Genomic DNA, 19,923 nt, shown 5'->3' with positions numbered 1-19,923 from the left:
TACTTGTATATAATTAAGTAAGGTAATTTCTAATTGTTGCCTAGACAAACAACACTTTGTGGGGGGAATTCCAGCCTTTTCCACTTCATGACTCCAACGACTAATATCTTAAACCTCATGCAGCAGAGGGAGATGTAGATTAAATCATAACAAGGAAAAAAGACCACAGATGAACTTGAAAATATATCTGCTGTTTATTTGCATATTATAATTCTACCGGTTTAAATTAACACAGCATTCTCAGGTGGCTCAGTGGCAAAGAATCTGCCTGCAATGAGGAGATGCAGGTTTGATCCCTGGGTTGGGAAGATCTCCTGGAGAAGGAAATAGCAACCCACTCTGGTATTCTTGCCTGGGAAGCTACATGGACAGAGGAGCCTGGTGGGCTACAGTCCACGAGGTCACAAAATAATCGGCATAACTTAGTGACTAAACAACAGCAGTGTAACACATGCTGAGGGGGAGGAGAAGGGAGGCTGGGTACTTAGCAGATGTAAAATAGTGACGCAAGTAACAAACGATGCTACCCTCATCAGACAGTAATGCTTTGGAGTGACCACGGGTTGTGGTCAAAGTAAAAATAGAAAGAGTAAGAAACAATTTCAATTTCAAGAATAATGAAAAAAAAAAAAAGACTTAAAAAAACAAACCTCAAATTCTGCATTTAATACACAGAAATAAGGACCAGTAATGTTAAAGATAGACATGCATAGATAATAACATATCCAAACGGGATTAAACGAACATGTCTCTCAGTAAGTAGACCCATCTGTGAAAACAATCACGGAATTTCGTTGGCTTTTTAAACCATCGCTCACATAGGTCACATTAATTCTTGGTCAAGCACAGAAGAAAGTGCATTTGCTGTGAGAATGTGCACTGGGCGTTCTCATTCCGAGTCTGTGCTAATCTTACACCTGCTTGTGGCCGTGAGCTCTTTACCTAGAAACCTACCTGCTCGTCCTCCTGGGGACCATCAGGAGGCGAGGACCCAGAGGGACCGGGGCAAGGAGAGAGGGCGGGATTGGCATGGACCGGCCCACCGCTCAGCCCGGACGAGCACCCAGGACACACATGCACAGAAGCTTACCCACTCGAAGGACAGGATCCAGCAGCCGCGCGCCATGCCCAGCAGCACACTCAGGGTGCGGCGCGGCCTCCCGGCCAGCACGTGTGTGGTGCTGCCGCACACCTCCCGCGCCACCGAGAAGCCCTTCAGTCTGTTCACGACCTGGATCACCATGCTGTACTTTCTGTGAAGCGGGGAGAAAAGTCAACACGCGGTGCATAAACATCAAGGGGATTACAATGAACTAAAATGTAAAAAAACTAGAAAAAAATGTACACTGACTTCTAAGGTGCTCTTTGCCATGCAATCCGTAACTTGAAATCTGGGGGAAATAAATTTCAGATCTCAACTCCAATTGTTTGTTCTAGTGGCTAAGAAAACAGCAGCCTGAAGCTAAACGCGGTTTCCCCAGGTGCCCAGTGGGGCCTGCCAGCACCCTGCACCAGGCCTCCTCGACACCCAGACCCCACTGTGTGTACTTCTGAGTCATCTTGGACCTAGTTTTTGCACTGTCAGAACCAAGATACTCACTCATTTTATTTTAAAAATAAAACATTTATCAAGAGTCAAACATAGATTTTATAGGTCCTGTTTATTAAAACTTCAGATTAAACCTCAGGGCAAATTTCACAAAGCTCATCACTACTTATTTTCTGATTTGTCATTCCATTAATGCCTTAAGTACCCTTTTTTCTCTTTAACTATTTCTCTTCCCTAACTTTCTTCCCAAATCACTCTCCATATTCCTTCTCTTCCTTGTACGGTCACCTTTCTATTATGCCTTTAACTCTGACATGTTGCTTTTCCCCCTTTCTGCCAGCAGCTTTGGGAAATCCCTGCCAAAACATGACCACCACGCAGGCTTTCTGAGCCACACTGTGACGTGCACACTGAGTTAAGAAACTTCTCTTGTCTCCAAAGGTTACATTCCAAAGGGACGGAGGCAGTTTGTCCATGATTACGCACACTGGCTCCAACTATCCCCTGCTTATATTCTGGCATTTCTCAATTATGATGATCTGGGCTTTGCCGATCACAAGACCCATTTCTTCACTTGTGAAATACAAGGCCTGACCTCTATTCTGGTGAAACTTTTCCAGGGATCCCCAGGGTGTAACAGATGGATGAGTCAGGGCCAGGCACATCACTTTAACCACAGGATACATGCTTATTGGAGTTGCAGAAAATAAATTGGGGGAGGGGTACAAAATACAAATAAAACAATAGCAAAAAGAAGTGAAAACCTCTAAGCCAGATGCTCTCTAGAAACCTGTTCCTGCATATCTATGATTTTGTCATTCCAAGTCTGGGAGCTTCTAGCTCTTCGCTGGATGTGCTAAGCGATAACAAGGATCTTTGCAAAACATGGCTAATCAATATGACCTTAGAACATCTAGGTCTTGTTCTTACCTTCTGACAACAAGTATTTGTGGGGCAAGAATGAATCAAAAGAGATTAAAAATGGCCCAGATGAAGAGTTTGATTTGCAAACCTTCGACTGAGAAAATAGCTAGCTATCAGTGTTTTTTGTTTTTTAAATTTGAGGCAAAAATATAGACTTTTAAAAATGTTAGACCAATATTCAATTATTCGTTTCTGTATTAAACTATTTAGGATGACCAACGTATTTCACAAGATGTAAACAGAACTTGTAAGCATGCTCCTTTCTCACTAGATAACATGCGGGTTTTGAATGACCAAGTCCTTTTAACTTCATGTCAAAGGTGGGACGGGATCCTGCCACCCAGAGTCTTGGAAGCATGCACTCTTTCTGCAGCCTGTTTTTCACTGAGATGTCCCAGTGTTTGATGGATATCTTAAAGCCCTAAAACTTCTGATATTTAAAAAAAAAAATTTTTTTTCCTCTTTAAATAAAAATTCAAAATTCTGTTGCAAAGAATAAGGCACGGTATTTTTCTTGGATGTGCAACGTTGTGCTAATGTTTAAGGGAGATGATAAGAGTGCGCTAGGGAGCTGTGAATGCCTCCACCAGATGTGCAGACAGCTGCTTCACCACAGTGGTAGAAGGCGTCCCACTAAAGCGTTTCTTTAAGATCTTTAAGGGAAGTGCTTCCACCCGTGAGGCTACACTGACGGGGCCTACAGAGGGTGGGGGTGGTGGACTCGCAGAGCCATGCAGTACAAGACGAGCAAGAGCAGGAAATACTAAAACGCCTCTAGATGCCGTCCAAACCACTTAAAGGTCTTGGGTGCTGAACTGTTCACAGCCTTTTCACCACCTCTCTTATTTCCAGCGCTCTTCTGACTCCAGTATTAATTACAGAGAGCAGCACCGACACAGCACAGACGTGAGGGCTGCCTGAGCGCCCAGCACAGTTTATGAACGAAAAGTCCAAACTTTATATCGAGGAGAAAGTTATCAAAACAACGAGTACTTACTCAGATGGCATGCTTGTCATGACTAATGTTCTTGTTGGCTAGGGATGTCAAAAGAGAAGGAACAAAAAACAGTCAAAAATATAAAAAATATTTTTCCCACAGAAATAAACTTTGTTTTCTGAAAAGTTACATCACTTAAAAGTAAACATTTAAGCATATATCAAAGGAAAAAAACTTTATATTCCTGGAAAAAAAAAAGTAGCCCAAAAGATAGAAACTCAGATACTATCCCCAAACCAATCCAAAATAATGCAGGACATGAGGTGGAAGAGAAAAAAAAAGTTTCCCTCCAGAAATTCATCCTACCAGTTGCCTAGTGGGCCTCCACAAGTGCCAAACTGTTAATACGTGTCCAAGGAAGGACAGGGTAAGAGAGACGTTTTTCTTGCAGGCTTAGAAACCATTTTTCCTGAGGCTTCTAGGCAACCATATTCTTGGTCTCAGATGTTAGTACACAGTAATGTTCAAGGTTCTGCTACCTGACTCAAGCAGATTCTTTCATCCCTTCCACATAAGAGCACAGATAATGGAACTGCTTATTTGAGTACTGGCATCTCCTATTAATTGGAACTGCAAATTTTTTAAAAGTAAAAATTTAAAAATACTTTTTACTTATGCATGCTGCTAGCAAAGAAATGTTTTAGAAATATATAATTAGACATATAAATTTCCCTGTAGTTCCACCAACTAGAAATGACTATTGTTTTATAATTCGATATATATTAGGGCAAATGTTCTTTTGTTAAAAAAAAATACCTTTATTTATTTACTTTTGTCTGTGCTGGGTCTTCATTGTGGTACGCGGGCTTAGTTGCCCTACGTTATGTGGGATGTTAGTTCACCAACCCGGGATCAAACCTACATTTCCTGAATTGAAAGGCAGATTCTTAACCACTGGACCACCAGGGAAGTCCCCCTCAATGTTCTCTTTATTTAAAAAACAAATGTGAATGCACACTATTCTTACACTCATTCAGGTCATGTGATGGGCCTCAGATGGAACCAGCTGCTCAATGTAACCTGGAAACCGTCACGGCACACAGAGCAACACCCCGAATGTGCCCATGAATGAATGAGAAGGAGCCAGAGCCAAATGTGCCCATGAATGAACGAGAAGGAGCCAGAGGTGCCCAGAGGACCCAGGGGGCACATGGGGCACTCAGGGCCTCTGTGCCGCATGGGTGCCCTGAGGGACGGTGAGGGTAGAGACAAGGTGAGTGAAAAAGATACTCGGAGGAAGACCTCAGGAACGGCAGATGAGCTAGCCAACAATGGACACCCACCGTCCTGTGTTTTTAGTTTCCCTCCAGAGCATCCTTTGTCAGCTCTCCTCTGTTCTGGATATGAGTGGAACGTGAGCACGGCTCCCTGGGTTGAGCCTGGAGACAAGGCCTTCATGCAGGAGTAAGATTCTGGCTTCAGTGTCATCCTAGAATGAGGACTACGCAGTCAGCGACATGGCCAACCCCAAGTAAAACCCTGCAGGAGGTCATGCCAAGGCATTTACTTTCTTCTGGGGACCCATCCAGAAGCAGCCTGTAGGACGTCATTGGTGGGACGCACTCATTCCTAGAATGAAGGCATGGAGGGGGACAGGCAGAGGAAGCTCTCCTGACTTCTGTATCTCGGGCTGCTTCTCCTTCTTACCTGCACTCACTCCCTGTGAGCCCTCACGTGGCCTCATGCGCTTTCTGCAGAAGCAAAACGCCTACAGCCCCAACTTCACATTTCTAGCTCAGACCCACTCCGTGATGCCAAGACTCCCTCCTATCTGACATCTGCATCTGGAGGTCTAGTAAGGATCTCAGATGTGACTTGTCCAAAACTAAGCTACTCTTTTTTTCAGGAAATTATGCAAGAAAAAGAAATAAAAGACATTCAAATTGCAAAGGAAGAAATCAAACTCTCTCTCTTCACAGATGAGAAGAGCTTACAGGCAGAAAACTCTATGAAGAAGCCATAAAAAAACGTTAGGACAAATAAATTTAGCAAAGTTGCAGGAAACAAGAAGCACAAAACTTATTTGTATTTCTATACCTTAGCGATGAGCAATCAGAAAAAGAAACTAAGAAACCAACTCCATTTATTAGCATCAAAAAGAATAAAATACTTAGGAATAAATTTAATAAAGACGACGCAAGCCTTCTACACTGAAAACTTTTTTAATTGCTAAAAGAAATCAAAGATGACCTAAATAAACAGAAAGACAGCCTGTGTACATGAATTGGAAGACTTAATATTATTGAGGACAATACTTGCCATTGCAGATTCAATGCAATCTCTACCAAAATTCCAATGGCAATTTTTGTAGAAATGGAAAAATCCATCCTAAAATCCATATGGAATTTCAAGGAAACACAAATAGCCAAAACAATCTTGAAAAAGAACCACAAGATGGAGATCTCACACTTCCTGATTTCAAAATTTACTACAAAATTACAGTACTCAAACTGTATAGTACTACATAGGGATAGATGTGAATACTGAATTGAAAGTCTGGAAATAAACCCTCATATCTATGGTCAACTATTTTTGACAAGGTTGCCAAGATTGTTCATATATAGTCTCTTCAACAAATGATGCTGAGAGAACTGGATAACCACATATGAAATAATAAAACTGGATCTTTATCTTACACTATAGAAAAAAATTAACTCAAAATGGCTCTAATTTGAGAGCAGAAGCTATAAAACTCTTGGAAGAAAACATAGGGAAAAATATTCATGATACTGGTTCCTTAAATTAAGGCACCAAAAGCACAGGGAAAAAAAGATAATTAAATAAATTGGACTTCATCAAAATTAACAACTTTTTTTGGCATCAGAAAACACAATCAAGAGTGAAAAGATAACCCCAAAAATGGGAGAAAATGTGTGCTAATCATACATTTGACAAGCTTTTGACATCCAGAATATATAAGAACTCCTACAACTCAACAAAAAAAGGACAACTCATTTTAAATATGGGCAAATAACTTGAACAGACATTTCTCCAAAGAAAATAAGCAAACGGCCCACAGCACATGAAAATACGCTCTAAACCACTAGCCATTTGGGAAATTCAAATGAGATACCAGACCTAATGAGATACCACTTTATAGGATGGTTACAACAACAAAAATCCACCAAACAGCACGTGTTGATGACGGTTTGTGCTGGAAGCCTCATGCCTTCTGGCTGGAATATAAAATGATGCAGCCGCAGTAGAAAACATCTGGTGGGCCCTCAAAAAGTGAAACACAGAATTACCACAGGACCAGCAAACTTACTCCTGGCATATATCAAAATGAACTGAAAAACAAGGACTCATATACTTGTATGTGAATTTTCACAGGAGTCAAAAGGTGAAAACAACCCATGTCCATCAGTAGATAAAAGGATAGATAAAATTTGGAATATACATATAATGGAATATTATTCATCCATAAAAATGAATGAAGTTCTCATATATACAACATGGATGACTCTTGAAAATATGCCAAGAGAAAAAAAAAGCTAGATATAAAAGGATACATACTGTATAATTCTATTTACAAAATATCTAGAAAAAGTAAGCTTGTAGAGACACAAGTAGACCAGAAGTTACTGGGGGCTGCAGCGAAAAGATACATGAACCCAATGTTCCCTGGAGCACTGTTTACAATAGCCAGGGCATGGAAGCAACCTAAATGTCCACAGACAGAGGAATGGATAAAGACGTGGTACACACATACAGTGGAATAATACTCCTTCATTAAAAAAGAATGAAATCATGCTGTTTGCAGCAACCTGGATGAATCTAGAGAGTGTCAGATTGAGTGAAGTCAGTCAGACAGAGAAAGAGAAATATCCATATGACATCACTTACACGTGGAATCCAAAAAGAAACTATAGAACTGAACTTACAAAACAGAGAGAATCACAAACTTGGAAAACGAACTTACGGCTTCCAGGGCAGGGAGGAATAGTCTGGGACTTCGGGCAGGTCAGGCACACTCTGCTATATTTAAAATGGATAAGCAGCAAGGACCTACTGGACAGCACAGGGGAGTCAGCTAGTGTTACGTGGCAGCCTGGACGGGAGAGGGGTTTGGGGGAGAATGGACACCTGTGTGTGTCTGGCTGAGCCTTTGTGTTCACCTGAATCTATCACAATGTTAATTGGTTATACTCCAATACAAAAGGTTTTTGGTGTTAAAAAAAAGAAAAACAAAGAAGAACTTGCTAGGGGACAGGGTGAGGTGGGAAGCAGGGGTTATTAAAAACCCTTCTCTGAAAGGTTTTTGGGGAGCTAGGGTCTTTCAAGCGTATTCTTATTGAGTCCCGAGAGACACTGTACTTTCCTTCACCACAACCTCCTATCAGTAAACTGGCTCTACTACACTGTGGGGGGGAAAACACAAATTTGATTTGGGAACACGTGGACAATTCTTTCACTTTTCCTCTATTTGAAAATCTTCATAAGAGAAAGTTTTAACTGTTATTCAGGTGAACATTCTGTGAACTGGCAAGGCATATAACCACCACTGCAAAAACAACTCAGAGGGTCAAGTATCAATTTACCCCTTAGTGCTTGAAGCGCAGCACGCATTCAGCACACTCCGCTGAGCAGAATAAAAGCTCTGTGCACAGAAGTCAAGGTATTCTTCCTCCTCTTAGAATGCTATCACTACCGGAAAATACCTTCTACCAGGCAATTACACAGAAAGAATACATAAAGCATAAAAGAAACAATCAGATGCCAGGAGACCCAGAAGAAGCCTGCAATTCAGTACGTCTTCTTGCAGCTCACGTGTTTGTGACTTCCTATCTGACGTCCACTTGGCCTTTCCTTACCTCATGCGTCTCATCTAAGAAACCAGACAATGAGGTTCTCCTACAGCGCCAAGTGATTAATTACTCTGCTGAAAGCAGATATTAATCCTGGCAGTTTTGTAAACTATAACCTTCACAGTATGTGATTTCATGAGAATACATTTCCTAACTTGGTCATTTATCTATGTAACCTTTGCTACATGTCACCTTTCAATGAAAGTAATAAAAACGGGGAGAAAGTTCAGCCGCTTTCTTCTCTCTCAATGACGGTAACCTGATCCTGCTCCACCCTGGCTGTGAAGTCTATATGTACGGTGATAGTCACAGTGCACAAATCTAATAAGGATCAGTAAATCTTATTTAACATTATTGGAAAAGACAAAAAAAAAAGACCGGCTAACCTTTATTTGAACCAACCACAGTCAGTGTTGAAAGACGAAACGGTCCTTTAAGACTGAGACCTGAATCTCCCTGTCCTGTAAGATGCACTCCCATTCTATGAAAAGTTGATTCTCCAAAACAAACTTGCACGTGACCTGGTCCCTGTGCCCCGGAACCTAGAAGGCTGGGTAAGAACTCTTCCCACCCTTTCAAGTTCTTGGGAAGTGCAGCAGAAGGGCCCTTGCTCCCCTCCGCTGCTCTGAGACAGGATGGCCCACGCCCTTCCTCGGAGGCTCGAAAACGCCCACCTCCCGCCTCCCCAGGGCTCCCACCAGACGCACTGACGACTCCCTTGCTCACCTGCCTCTGGAGCCCCAGGCCACAGCCTTTTCTCTGCAAGGCTCCCCATGCTCCTGCTACATCAGTCTGAAGAGAATGGGCTCAACTGTCTCGTGCGTTTGTTTTCACAGATCTGGGGCTGGGCCTTGCACGGGACTGGCCCTGCTTCCCCACCCAGGTAACCCTGGCTGAAGGCGTCCTCGGGGCCCTTCCTGAGTGGGGACTCAGGGTCCCACCATTGGGACCAGATCGTGTCCTGGAGTCCAGACTCTAGTCCAGCAATACCATGGTAAGGGTTTGATGTTTACTGACTTTCTGAGTGTTCACTCTGGTGCCCGTTTCTTTTGGTTTCACAGTCTGACCATTTGGTGATCTCTGCAAATGGGTTGATGGTCCACAGAGATCTTTGTTCCCTGACAGATGACAGAGTTTTTTCTGCTTGTTTTTCTACTTTCAGCTCAAAACTATTAAGAATTTCATGCCACCAGGGAGTAGGGAGTAGATATCTGGACTAAAGTTTGGATTTCCATGTTTATGCCATGAGAGAAATTTTTAGCTATGAGTAAAATTTTAAAATTCAAATTACAAGCTCTGTGTGTGTGTGTGTGTGTGTGTGTGTGTGTGTGGCCATTCTCACCCTGAGAAAAGTACCTTGAGATGGTGTTACCAACTGCGATTTTAAAATCTCCTGAAGAAGCTGTTGGCTTAAGTGCCTACAAATCGAATATTCCTAAAATTCCCAAATATTATGGAAATTGAACTCCCAGTATTTTAAACAGTGCCAAAAAAAGAAAAAATACTTAAAAAAAAATTTCTGGGGGAGGGGGGCAGATTTCCTGTTTCCTGTCTTAAATTGGGGTGTAGTTGATCTACAATATTATGTTAGTTTCAAGTTATAAAATAATGATTCAAAAATTTTATAGATTATACTCCACTTAAAGTTACTGTAAAATACTAGCTATATTCCCTGCACTGTGCAATATATCCTTGTAGCTTATTTATGACGAGCCTGTTCCCTGGCTTACAGTGTTCCCGGAGTGAGGGAGGTGACTGAGCAGGCCCAGGAACTACAGCAGACGGTGGGGACCTCAGAAGAAAGGAATTCGCCCAAATTTATAGGCACTGCAGGTGAAACCTGCCAGCAGGCTCTTGGCTTGGCTTCCTTACCCAAGAGGCTTTTAAGTGTTACAATCTACGATTCCTTATGAAAACTTCCCGCAAATCAAACCTGAGGCCTAGGTGGTAAATTACCATTCTTGCCGCACCTATCTAAACACAGCTAATGAGACCAGCCTAATTCTGTGACCATAAATAATCTTTCTTTGATTACTGGGGGAGGGACTACAGAAAAAAATTCCGTTTCTATGGGAAACTCCACAGTGTTTACCGAACACCATTCCAGGACTTTGGATTTTAGCCATGTTCACTGAGTGACTCTGCACCTCTGTGGACACTGCAGGGAACTGGTGGATGCGAAAGCTCTGCTTTGTCTGGTAGAGACTTACTGGACTTCCTTCTCCTCTAGTAAAAACCAGTTTCCATCCTTAGCTGCACCCTGGCCCAGGTCCTACTGCCTTGCCCAAACTGCCAGTCCTTACTGAATCTCCAGTGTTTCTGGTTTCCTTCAGCATCCGCCTACAGTCCCCCAGACCAACGTCTCGGCAGCACCGGGAGCCAGCAGCAGGCGGCCCGGATCCCGGTCTGGCCTCTGGTGACCTTGCAGGCGCCCTTGTCCCTGGCTCTGATGGAGCCGGGGGTGCCGCTGCGCAACAGGAGCCCAGGTGGGCAGGCTCCTCTCTGCACAGGCCCCGGAGTGTCTGGCCATGCCTCAGTGTGAGAGGCGGCCATGCCCGTGGGCAACCCTGATGGAGACCCTCAGGACACCTGACCAGCTGTCCAACAAAACAGAGCCGCTCCTTCACGGGGTCCTGAAGGCTCGGCTCCCGAGTCTGCATACAGTACAACCACCTCCGTCAATTTGTTTGTTCCTTTTCACTTTAGGAACACCTCTTTTACAATGCCCAATCTTCAGGGCCCGAAAACAACCAAGTCTTTGCCAACGGCAGATGAACCAGCATCAGCAAGGATTCCCCAGAGGCTGAGATTCAGCTCTGCCTCACTCAGAAGGTTTCCCATCACGTCCGAGTTGTCTGCTGAGGAACCGCATCCTTTTCTCTGGGACCGAGAACATGGAACCTGAGCGCTGTGCGCCTGCAAAGCTGCACGGGTTGGGAAGCCGCCACCCTCGTGTTTGAAGAAGAGGCTAACTGCAAAGGACCACTGCTCTCCATCACCCACACCACCTCTCTCCCCCCACCAACTCAGATAAGACGGCCTGCGCTCACATCTTCTCGCCCAAAGATCCTCCGTGCCACCCTGTTTATCCTCTGTGAAGCCCCAGGCTTCTCCTTCCCCAGAGCTTTCCCCATCAAAGAGTGAGCTCCGTATTGTAATAGTCTGAGTAAAACCACCTCCCTAATTTCAGTACATTTTGTCTGTCACAACAACTACATGTTTGTTTTAAATGTCTAGGAACAGAGTTCTGAGAAACACTGTGAATACCCAAGAAGCAACTGTCTCATTAGATCTTCCACTTTAGTGTTTTATTTTCCAATGTCAAGTTTGTCCTCTAAGGTCAATTTTGAATATAAAAAGATGAAAAGAGGAGGAAATCCTTGAATAATTAATAGAAACAGAATCACCCTATCCTAAAAAGAATGCAGATACTAATATTCATTTGGTCATTAGACACTAAATAAGTCAGACTAATTTATCAAGCACAAAACCAGACACTAGGGATATAAAGAACAACGATTCCCGCTGTAAAGAGGGTGAAAAGCATTTTGACATAAAGTTATAATCCAGTCAAATTACAGGTATCATCAGATATATGTATAGTCGAGACTACAAAGGAGACAAAACTGGCAGCCTGAAGGGGGAAGGTGGTCAGGAAATCTTGAAGGAAAATGTGACTCAGTTCAGACTTGGAGGATGAGGAGTTTGGCAGGCAAGGTGGGACAGGATGGTGTAGACAGGACAAATATGCAAAGGGAGGGACAGAAAGGGGCTCCTTTGGAAATCTGAGAGGAGTTTGTATGGATTTACCAAGATGTCACTTCAGAGATCAACATTCAGAAGACAGTAAGTCTTGGGAAGAATTGTGGCAAGACTGGGAGGAAGGTGAAATGATATAATAATCAACTGGAAAAAAAAAGCCTGGATGAGAGAAGATGGAATGGGCACCAAGGCTGCAACAACGAAGACGCAATGGCAGCGTGGGCTTCAAGAAAACCAGGAGGAGGTGGAATAAAGGGACCCTGGCGCGGGGGTGAGGCAGCCTTGCACCGTGGTGGACCACAGAGAACTGGGGAGCGGGAGCGAGTGAGCGAGCTGAGGGGAAGAGCGAGACCATCTGGGAGGAAGCGGGAGAGCAGCGCTCACTTCAGCAGAGCGGGAAGGGCTACGCAATCAGCAGTGAACATCCTCTGTTTCTCGTCAACACAAGACAAGAGGTCCAGAAGTGGGCGGTACGGCGTAAAAAGAGGTGCGACACTGCAGCAAGCTCCTTCATACAGGGGCCTTTAGAGGGGGAGTGAGGCAAGTCGCTTGGGGATGGTCTGAGTTCACAGGGGGAAGACGTTTCCTGATTCTGAACAGGACGGTAGAAATGGCGCCCCGTAGTTTACACTACTGTGGCTTGTAAAGCCACTATGGAGGCTCCACTGATTTTCTCCTTATTTTTGAGAGGACACAAGAACTCTTTCATCGTCTGCAGTAGCTTGTGATGCTAAGTTGACAGGGCAGCCAGTGGTTCAAGGTACAACCTCTGCTGTCTTCCTGCACTGACGCTGGTGGGACACAGCTTGGAGATCCAGAAAGTTTACCTGTATTCACGGCTCATCCCTGGGCTTAACTGGATTCATCAGACGTGAGAAGAAACATAAACATAGGGCATGTATCTTAACACTGTATCTGTGAGCTGACGATCTCAGAAATGAAGATACAGTGAAACTGCAGTGTATGGACAACCTCAAGAGAAGTGGAAACTCTCACCCCATCACCTTCTGTACGTTAGTGTAGAATGTCCTTGTCCCGCTCTTTCTCTGCTCACATCTGTGCAGGTAAGCCATCCAGTATTGCTCTTATAGAACGCCCATGCCAGAAAGAAAAACAAACTTCTATGTTTTCAACATTGCTGTTCATGAAAAAAAAGAAAGCATAGCAACACACTGTTCCTTAAAAGGAAAACACTTGTCCAAATACAGCTACGCAGCACCAAAAGGTGATCAAAGCCGACAAGGAGAGATAACCGTAGGAAATAATTTACTAACCAGCGAGGAAGAGCTCGCAGATATGAAACACAGTACTTAATTTTAGCAAAAGCACTTTCTGGAAGTTCTAAAGCGGTGAGTTGGGGGAGGGCAGGTCAAAGTGAATATCTGGGAAATAGTCTAGTTGATTTTGTTTTAATAAGATCAAAGGGAGGTCAAATGAAACAAACATACTTGTTTTAAGACTGACAAAAAAGAAACGCTTCAAAAATATAACATTCTTTAAATGTTTTGGGTTTAGGTACCATTTCATAAGCAAACAGTGGAAACACTTTTCCTAAATAAAAAAAAAACAAGGTAAAGAGGCTGATTCACATTGATGTACGGCAGAAACCAACAAAATACTGTAAAGCAATTATCCTTCAATTAAAAATAAATAAATCTTTTTAAAAGTGAAGAGATAATCCACACCTTTGCCAAGATTATTGATTTCAATCACTACTAATATAAGCTACCCTAGATATGTGGGCACCGCCAAAATCATATATTTGCATGAATTTTGACTATAGAGAACATTTGCTCAGTTGTGTCCAACTCTTTGAGACCTCATGAACTGTAGCCCACTAGGCTCCTCGGTCCATGGAATTGTCCAGGCAAGGATACTGGAGTGGGTAGCCACTCCCTTCTCCAGGAGGTCTTCCCAATCCAGGGATCAAACCTGGGTTTCCCATATTGCAGGCAGATTCTTTACCATCTGAGCCACTAGGGAAGCCCCCTAGAGAACATAAAAGTGAGCAAATCATATAGGAAAAAACATTAATTCTGGACAAATGTCTTCAATTCAGACCTGAGAATTTTCTATTATCTAGACCTTAGCAGCTACATCATTTAAGTGTCTTCAGAAAAAGCTCAATCTATGGATAAGAGACCCCAGCTTTTTAAAAATAAGCAGCTCACTAGATGTGTCCTTCAGAGTATTATCCCTTGGCTTTTAATTTGATGATAAAATCAATACTCTGAAGCTGGGCCTCACTGCAGAAAGCTGGGGCAGAAATCTTTAACTTTCTTAAGTGAATCTTTTTGTAACTTAACTGTCCTTTTTCATGTATTTTTTCCTTATGTGAATCTGTTTTTTTAATTAGGAGAATTACAGTGACTCTTAACATTCAGGGTTTTTTTTTCCCCTAAAAAATATAATACCTTTCTAAATGTTCTCAAACAAAGCAATAATAAAATGATCAGTTTTATTGGTCAGTAAAACATCAGTATCAATTCTGATACTCATATGTTGGATAAAGATGAACTGTTTATAGTAAAAGGAAAAAAAAAACAAGCACAGAGAAAATGAAACATCTGACTTACTTGTCAACACCCAATTTGTTAAAAAACACATACACACAAATATCATGATATTGTAAGATGCTTTATCTAACAAACTTAGCATCAAACGCTCAAAGTGCCAGGGGTCAGCCTCTACCCGACTCCTGGCCCTGAGTGTGCTGGGGACCAGAGGCCATGGAGCCCTAATAGCAAGGAGCACAGTCCTCAGAACGGAACGGCTCTGTCCCCCAGAGTTCCTCTGCTGGAATCCCAACCCCAAGGTGACAATGTCGAGAGGCAGGGCTTCAGGGGTGATTAGGTCACAAGGGTGCAGCCTTACAAAAGGGACCCCTGCACCTCTCCTGTCTGCCATACCAGCTCCCCGTGAGAAGACGGCCATGCATGAACCAGGGGGTGGCCACGCCTGACCCTGAACCTGCCTGGCCTTGACCTCAGCCTCCAGAATGCTCTTCATGAGCTGTCTAATCTGCTGAGTTCCATCCCAGTAGCCTGTGCAGACTGGACTGCCATAACCGCTTCTGCACTCAGGAACGGGCTCTGAGGAGAAGGGCCAGGCGAGGAAGGAGGCGGGACCCAGGCCGCCCAGTGTCCCAGAGAGGAGGAGGGGTGTGCACGGGAGGGCCGGGCAAGGGTGGCCCCACGGGGCTCCCGCAGGCCCCACCTGGGACCCCTCTGTCTGTGCAGCCCCTCTCAGACAGAGGACAACAGACAACGGCCCACAGAACGACGTGAGGCATCTGAGCCCATACTGCATTCCGTGGGAGAAGGGCGTCCAGGGTGGGTGGCCGGCCTGAGCCTGCCTTTCAGCGCCGCCACCCGCAGGCAGCTAAGAACCGGCTTCAGATCCCAGCCCCTGCGGGCAGTCTGAGAAAGAAACTTGCTCAGACAGCTCAGCTCCTGTGAAGGGCAGAGTTCTTTCACCATATACTCTCAATATACCCTAAACTCAAAGAGTCTGGCCTTTGGGAAACAAGCAGGGTAAACTTGGGGGGAAAAGGCAACCTCATGGGATGTCTGAGACAAAGATACACCCTTGTTCCCTCTGGCCCTGAACCTCGGGGCTCACACCGTAGCCTCAGCCTGGGTTTGGATTCCTAGTTTGCTATCTGTTGTCCCATCTCTGTGCTAAAACTTCACCCGATGAGCTGGAGAGACACAGTAAAAAAAAAAAAAAAAAACAACTCAGAAATAAAGAAAGAAAAAAGCCCCAATCTGATCAATGCTGAGAAAGATTTGGTGCCTCTTCACATTTTTACTTTATTTGTTTACTTTGGCTGCATCGAGAGGTTTGTGGGATCTCAGTGCCCTGGCCAGGAGTGGAACCCAAGCCCTTGGCGGCTAAAGCACCGAGTCCTAACCACTGGACCACCAGGGAATTCCCTTTGGTGTGTTTTAAAAGAATGAACAGAATTAGATTACAACTAGTGGATTTATTCAGAAGTAGAAAGCAGAAGACATTTCCACAGAAAAATAAAACAGCGTATATATTTAAAGAAGTTTTTGAAAAACTGAAATCCACTGATAAGGCAGGGCAGAGCGAGAAGCCCTGCAGAGCAGCCTGCCCGATTCTCAGCCATTGTACGTTATCCTGACTCACCGCTGATACGTTCACTAAACCCAACGCACACCCAAAAGCCACAGACGCATGTGCCAAGATCTGCGTGAAACGCCTCCAGCTTTATTTTCTAAGAGGCTGTAATAATGCCTCATTGATTGAGTTGTGGCTTCATCTGTCACTCTTCTATTCAACTCCTTCCCATCTGAATAATGCTGTTTTAACTTCTTTTTTTTTAAAACTAGTAATATCCAATAATTCATATTCGTAAGTATTTATTTGGAGAGCAGTCACTTTGAAACCAAGCAGAGAGGGTTGAGCAGACTTAAGGAGAGGAGAAGCAATAAATTTCTTGTGACAAGAGAGGACAGCGCTGCTCCTCCAGAGAAGACTGGGAAAAAACCTGCTGGGAAAACCACCCATGTGTAAAGTGGACGCAAGCTTTGTGGACACACATGTGCGTCTCCACGTGTGCACGTCCTGGCACCTTAGCAACATGCAGATGACGGCTCCCACCCGCACTGAGGCCTGCAGGCCCCTCCCAGCCCTCTCCAGGGCCACTCTCCGGAGGGTCCTTGGCCCATGCGGCCCCTTCCGGGAGGCACGGCCAGCCGTAACAGAGCAGAGGAGCAGGAGTGGGTATCTTCCCAGGGCCGTCTCCAGGGACAGGAGGCTCTTTCCAGAAACCTCCCAGCAAGACTTCCCTTCGCGTCTCACTGGGCAGAAGTGAGTCATGTTTCCAAACTGGGGAGAGAGACGGAATGATGGAGCTGCGCTTGGATCTCTAACTGTCTGAGAAGAGGGCGGGGGCGGGGGGTCATCACATTAGGCGGGAACAGTCCCCTGGCACAGCGGCTGCTGAGTGAGGAAAGCATTTAGGGAGTTCCCTCGGTGGCACGAGTTCTAAAGAATCCCCCTGCCAATGCAGGAAGTGTAAGAGACACGGGTTCCATCCATCGGTGGGGAGGATTCCCTGGGAGGGAACAGCAACCCACTCCAGTATTCTCGCTGGAGAACCCCATGGACAGAGGAGCCTGGCGGGCTACAGTCCGTGGGGTACAGAGCCAGACACCACTGAGCCGGCGTGCATGCTGGCGGCCTGCAGGTCAGGCCTCTTCACTTCCAGTGCAGGGGGTGCGGGTTCAGTCCCTGGTTGGGGGCTAGGGTCCCACATGCCACACAGCCTGGTCAAATATATTTACATATATATATAAAATTTTTTTAAATGCCACTGGAAAAAGGAGGGGCGGGAAACGGAGTTGCATGTCTTTTCCTTCTCTTCAGCTCCTTTACTCCCAGATAATCCATTTTGTTGAATTAAAGACTGCTACTTCAACTGGTTACTATTCTGAGGTTTTGCACAACTCAGATTAATTTGATATTTCTAAGCCAGGTTACCAAGGTTACGATCCCTTTGGCTAACATTCCCCAAATGGCATATTTAGTGAGCTAGACCTTCGGAACCAGCAGCTGTGACTACATCGGAGCGTGCATCTCGAACCCGCCCAGTCTCCGAACGCCCGAGGCAGATGCTAACGGGGTCTCTCAGTGTCCTCTGCCTCCAGACCTCTGGTGGGGGCTGGGGGGGGGAGGGGTTCTACGTTGGCTCTGCCTTTACTGGCCCAAGAGGACCGCCGGGGACTCACGAGAGTGGCTTCAGCGTCGGCCCAGCGGCCCGCACGCCTGAGGCTTTCTGAAGCACGTGTTTAGAACGCGGCACACAGCAGCCAGCAGACACAGAAAACAGTGAAGAAAAGGTGGCGCTCTTTGAAGGTTCTTTTTTAATGTTTCCTATATAAGTATTTTTTTCTCATACACGAAAAGAAAAAAAAAACCCAACAGCAGGCTGACGGAGCCATAAGCACTTGTTACACCTCCTGGCAGCAGAGGTTCTCAGATGGACTCAGAGGCGCATCCGCTGGCAGACTGGACACCTGTCATAACGAGCAACTGCCCGCCCCCTTCCACTGCCAACTCTGCGTGCGCTTTGCCAGGAATGGCTCATCAAAGCAACTACAGATCCTGGTGCCAGAAATCTCGGTCCCTGCAGGCTCTGCCAGCTGCTCCCTCAAACTATCCGCCAAGGCCCCCACGGGAGGCAGGCCCCATCTTACTGCTCTTGGGGGATGGGGGGTGTCTGAACAATGGGCAGCTGTTTACGGGGATATTTACAGAGGGGCCATCCTTCAGGAAGCGTGGTAGTTCTCCTAAGTGGGTAACAACAGCATGCTCATGCAGAACTGTCAAGAAACAAAATAAATATCACCTGTCATTTGGGTGAGTCAACGGCTCTTTCAAGTTGAAAGCTAAACTTTCAGAACAAAACAGCCCACAAGATTACATGCTTCCAGCCAAGCGCACTATCTGTGGCAGGCAGCCGGGGTCCTGGGATCACTGCAAAGGCTAAGAGCACATTCATAAACAGCGGCTCCAGCAGCGCAGTGGTGAGCTCACTCAGGGGCCTGTGGGAGGAGAGGAGGCTCCAGAAAGCATCAGCTCTGGCTTACATCGAGACGGCGCAGATGCCCTCTTTCCTAGATAGATTATGATGAACACGACATCACTGAGTGACGGTTAAAAGCACTAGGAACAGTGTAAGATGCGAACTCAAAAAAGCAGAAGGGAAATGCATGCAGCCTTTATTCACTCAGTAAATATTTACAGAACATCAATTTTGTGTGTCATGCTATATTACAAAGAGTATCAAAAGATGAAAGCTTGTGTCCCGGAAGGCGCACAGGCTAATAAAATATGTGAGAACAAGCAATTACTGGAACACATGCAAGTCATTACTCAGCGTTTGTTTTCTACTCAGCATGAGAGATGTGGAAATTTAAGCACTTGATCGGGTATGTAGTGTCTTCCTCCTTCTCTTTGGTTTTAACTACTGTTGTCGTAAGGGTGGGCTTCCCATGCAGCAAAGTGGTTAAACAATCCACCTGGCAATGCAGAGACACAACATACGCAGGTTCAATCCCTGGTTTGGGAAGATCCCCTGGAGGAAGGCATGGCAAACTCCTCCAGTGTTCTAGCCTGGGAAATCTCACAGACAGAGGAGCCCGGTGGGCTACAGTCCCTGGGGTTGCAAAGACTCAGACACACCTTAGCGACTCAACAATATAATAAGTGCACCTGTATAATTTTAACTGTTGGGCTCCTCACTTCGCTCTAAGTCTCCAAGCTGATGAAAGCCGGTTAGACACTCCCTACTCTCTGACCCAGCGTTCGCCCTCTCATGACAGACCTGCTTGGTACAGAGGGCTCCAAAGCAAGACTTAAAAGCAGACCCTCTCAGGGAAGCTGGGTTTTCTTGTCCAGTTGATGACTTACAAGAAGAACTGTGTTAAGGCTGATGATACTTGAACAACAATAACAAAAATAACAGAAGTAGCAGAAGAAATACTTTGGAGGAAAAAAAAATCCCACATATTCATATATGTTTACTGTATAACTAGCATTAACATTATATTTATCTTCATCAGGGTCTATGTCTGACAATATTAAACAAGCAAAAGAGAACACGGGTTACGATTTGTCATAACATTTCATGCTTGTCCTTCTGAAAAGACGGCAGAAATATATTTCCTTGCCAATGACCCACATATTATAAGCTAAGATAATGGAGGTAATGGCACTGCTCAACTGGAGTCTCAAAATAATAAAAGGTTCAACAGATTTATAAGCATATATTTAAAGTAATAAGTCTAAAAAAGACAGTTTCCCACCAATGTACAAGATGGCTTTTTCCATTAAAAGTGAGTACTAAACCAAAA

General features: G+C 44.8%; 1 protein-coding gene across 14 annotated transcripts in view; it reads right to left on the bottom strand.

The window, feature by feature from the left end:
* The window catches only part of MCPH1 (microcephalin 1), a 220,651-nt gene that overhangs the window by 151,609 nt on the left and 49,119 nt on the right, over nt 1-19,923 (bottom strand). For 11 of the 14 annotated variants that reach the window (XR_006266847.1, XM_043454468.1, XM_043454469.1 and 8 more), the window contains 2 exons: nt 3,471-3,508; nt 1,091-1,253 (listed from right to left, as the gene is read on the bottom strand). Coding sequence is in view for 13 of the 14 variants with exons in the window: in XM_043454468.1 (XP_043310403.1) it covers nt 1,091-1,253; nt 3,471-3,508 (201 nt within the window). In the remaining variant the exon portion in view is untranslated. Of the gene's footprint in view, nt 1-1,090; nt 1,254-3,470; nt 3,509-12,417; nt 19,090-19,923 lie in introns of those variants that run through there. The other 3 variants (XM_043454477.1, XM_043454479.1, XM_043454476.1) reach the window with 3 other exon arrangements.

This window comes from Cervus canadensis, chromosome 31, assembly GCF_019320065.1.
Source record: "Cervus canadensis isolate Bull #8, Minnesota chromosome 31, ASM1932006v1, whole genome shotgun sequence".
NCBI classification, from domain to species: Eukaryota; Metazoa; Chordata; class Mammalia; order Artiodactyla; family Cervidae; genus Cervus; species Cervus canadensis.
Note: the sequence above shows the minus strand (reverse complement) of the source record. Positions and strands in the feature narration are given on the sequence as shown.